This window comes from Papaver somniferum, chromosome 7 (assembly GCF_003573695.1).
Source record: "Papaver somniferum cultivar HN1 chromosome 7, ASM357369v1, whole genome shotgun sequence".
In the NCBI taxonomy this organism is placed as follows: Eukaryota; Viridiplantae; Streptophyta; class Magnoliopsida; order Ranunculales; family Papaveraceae; genus Papaver; species Papaver somniferum.
The window spans coordinates 20277717-20279553 of record NC_039364.1 but is presented as its reverse complement, the minus strand read 5'-3'; the positions used below and the strand labels follow the sequence as shown (position 1 = coordinate 20279553).

Genomic DNA, 1837 nt, shown 5'->3' with positions numbered 1-1837 from the left:
AGACTTGCGTTATAAGTCCTGGGAGTTTGTATAAATATGTATTCTAGTTGTATTATCTTTGTACATTGAAATTAATAAGAAGTTCTACTTCTCTAAACTTTTTTGTCTCTTCTCTAAACTCTCATGTGTCTTCTCTAAACCTAACTATACCAAAACTCAACTTGGTATCATCCTTGTTCGATTCTCCATGTCTTCCGAATCTTCAACAGATTCAACAGTCTCTACTATTTTGAACTCTTCTCAATCTATGATGGTTCATCTATTTTCTCTCAACCTCATCATATTATTACTATTAAACTTGATGAAAAAAATTATTCCCTTTGGCATGCTCAGTTTCTTCCCTATATATCTTCAAGGTTATGATCTTGCTGGCTTTGTTACTGGTGAAAACCCATGTCCTGCTACTACTCTTGAAAATATTAAAAACCCTAATCCGGCCTATGCTACCTGGATGAAACAAGACATAATTCTTCTAAGTTGGATTTTTTCTTCTCTAACTCCTACTGTTTTACGAAAAGTTAATCGTCTTACTAGCTCACACGAAGTATGGTCTTTTCTGGAATTCCTATTTGCTTCTAAATCTGATACACATATTCATCACCTCCAATGTGAACTTCGTGATTTTAAGAAAGAATCTCTTTCTATGAGAGATTACATAGATCTTGCTCGTGATATCATTGACAATCTTGCTGTTGATGATACTACAATTACCAATACTGAGCTACGTCACTGTATTCTGGCTGGTTTGGACTCGTCTTATGATGCCATAGTAACATCTCTTACAACATCAATGGGAACCATGAAGCTTGAAGATTTTATTACATATCTTCTTACTTTTGAGCTGCGTGTGGAGCAACAAAACAAAACTCTGAATTATCAACTTGTGGCTAATATTGCTTCTTCTTCAAGACCAACAATGTCCAACCTTAGAAGTAGCACTGGACAGCAGCCTGGTGGTACTCGTAATAAATTTCCTTGTCAATTGTGTGATAAAGCTGGACATCCTGCTCACCTCTGCTGGAAACGCTTTGGTCGCAATTTTAGACCACAACCTCCTCGTCGTTCACCAGTCTCACCTGCTCAGCCTGCTAATGCTCTTCGTGCCTACAAACCAAATTCTAAGTATGCTCTTATAGCAGACTTTGAACCAACTTGTTATTCACAAGCTTAAGCAGATCCAAAGTGGTGTAAAGCATCAAATACATAGTACAATGCATTACTTCAAAATGGTACGTGGGGTACCTTATCATCCATAAATAAATCTTATTAGATGTAAGTAGGTTTTTCGTATTAAGCGTAAAGCTGATGGATCCATTGAGAGATATAAAGCTCGTTTAGTAGCTAAAGGGTACAATCAACAAGAAGGTGTTGATTATGGTGAAACCTATAGTCCAGTTGTGAATACTTGCACCATATGTGTCATTCTTACCTTGGCACTTTCTCACAATTGGTTTATTAATCAATTTGATGTTCAAAATGCGTTTATACATGGAAACCTTGAAGAGGAAGTTTATATGAAACAACCCCCAGGTTATACTGATCCTAGCTTTCCTACGTATGTGTGTAAATTACATCGATCTCTTTATGTATTGAAACAGGATCCACGTGCCTGATATCATCGTATTAGTTCTTTCTTGTTGCACAATGGTTTTGTCACTTCCAAGTGTGATTCTTCTTTATTTATTATACGTGATGATACATGGGTTGTTTCCTTACTCGTCTATATCGATGATATTATTCCTACTGGCTCAAGTACATCGGGTTTGGAATTTATTCGCACTTCATTACAGAATGAATTTGCAATTAAAGATCTTGGTCCTTTATCTTATTTTCTTGG

At 36.3% G+C, this 1837-nt stretch overlaps 1 protein-coding gene across 1 annotated transcript; it reads left to right on the top strand.

Moving 5' to 3' along the window:
• Nucleotides 1-451: 451 nt before the first annotated feature.
• Nucleotides 452-1171, top strand: LOC113294302. The gene has a single exon (XM_026542698.1). It carries the CDS (start codon nucleotides 452-454, stop codon nucleotides 1169-1171), a length of 720 nt encoding a protein of 239 aa, XP_026398483.1.
• The last annotated feature ends 666 nt before the right edge of the window (nucleotides 1172-1837 follow it).

Bases quoted from the DNA above. Each gene is read 5' to 3' on its own strand.
- LOC113294302 (XM_026542698.1), top strand. From the start codon at position 452: ATGAAACAAGACATAATTCTTCTAAGTTGGATTTTTTCTTCTCTAACT.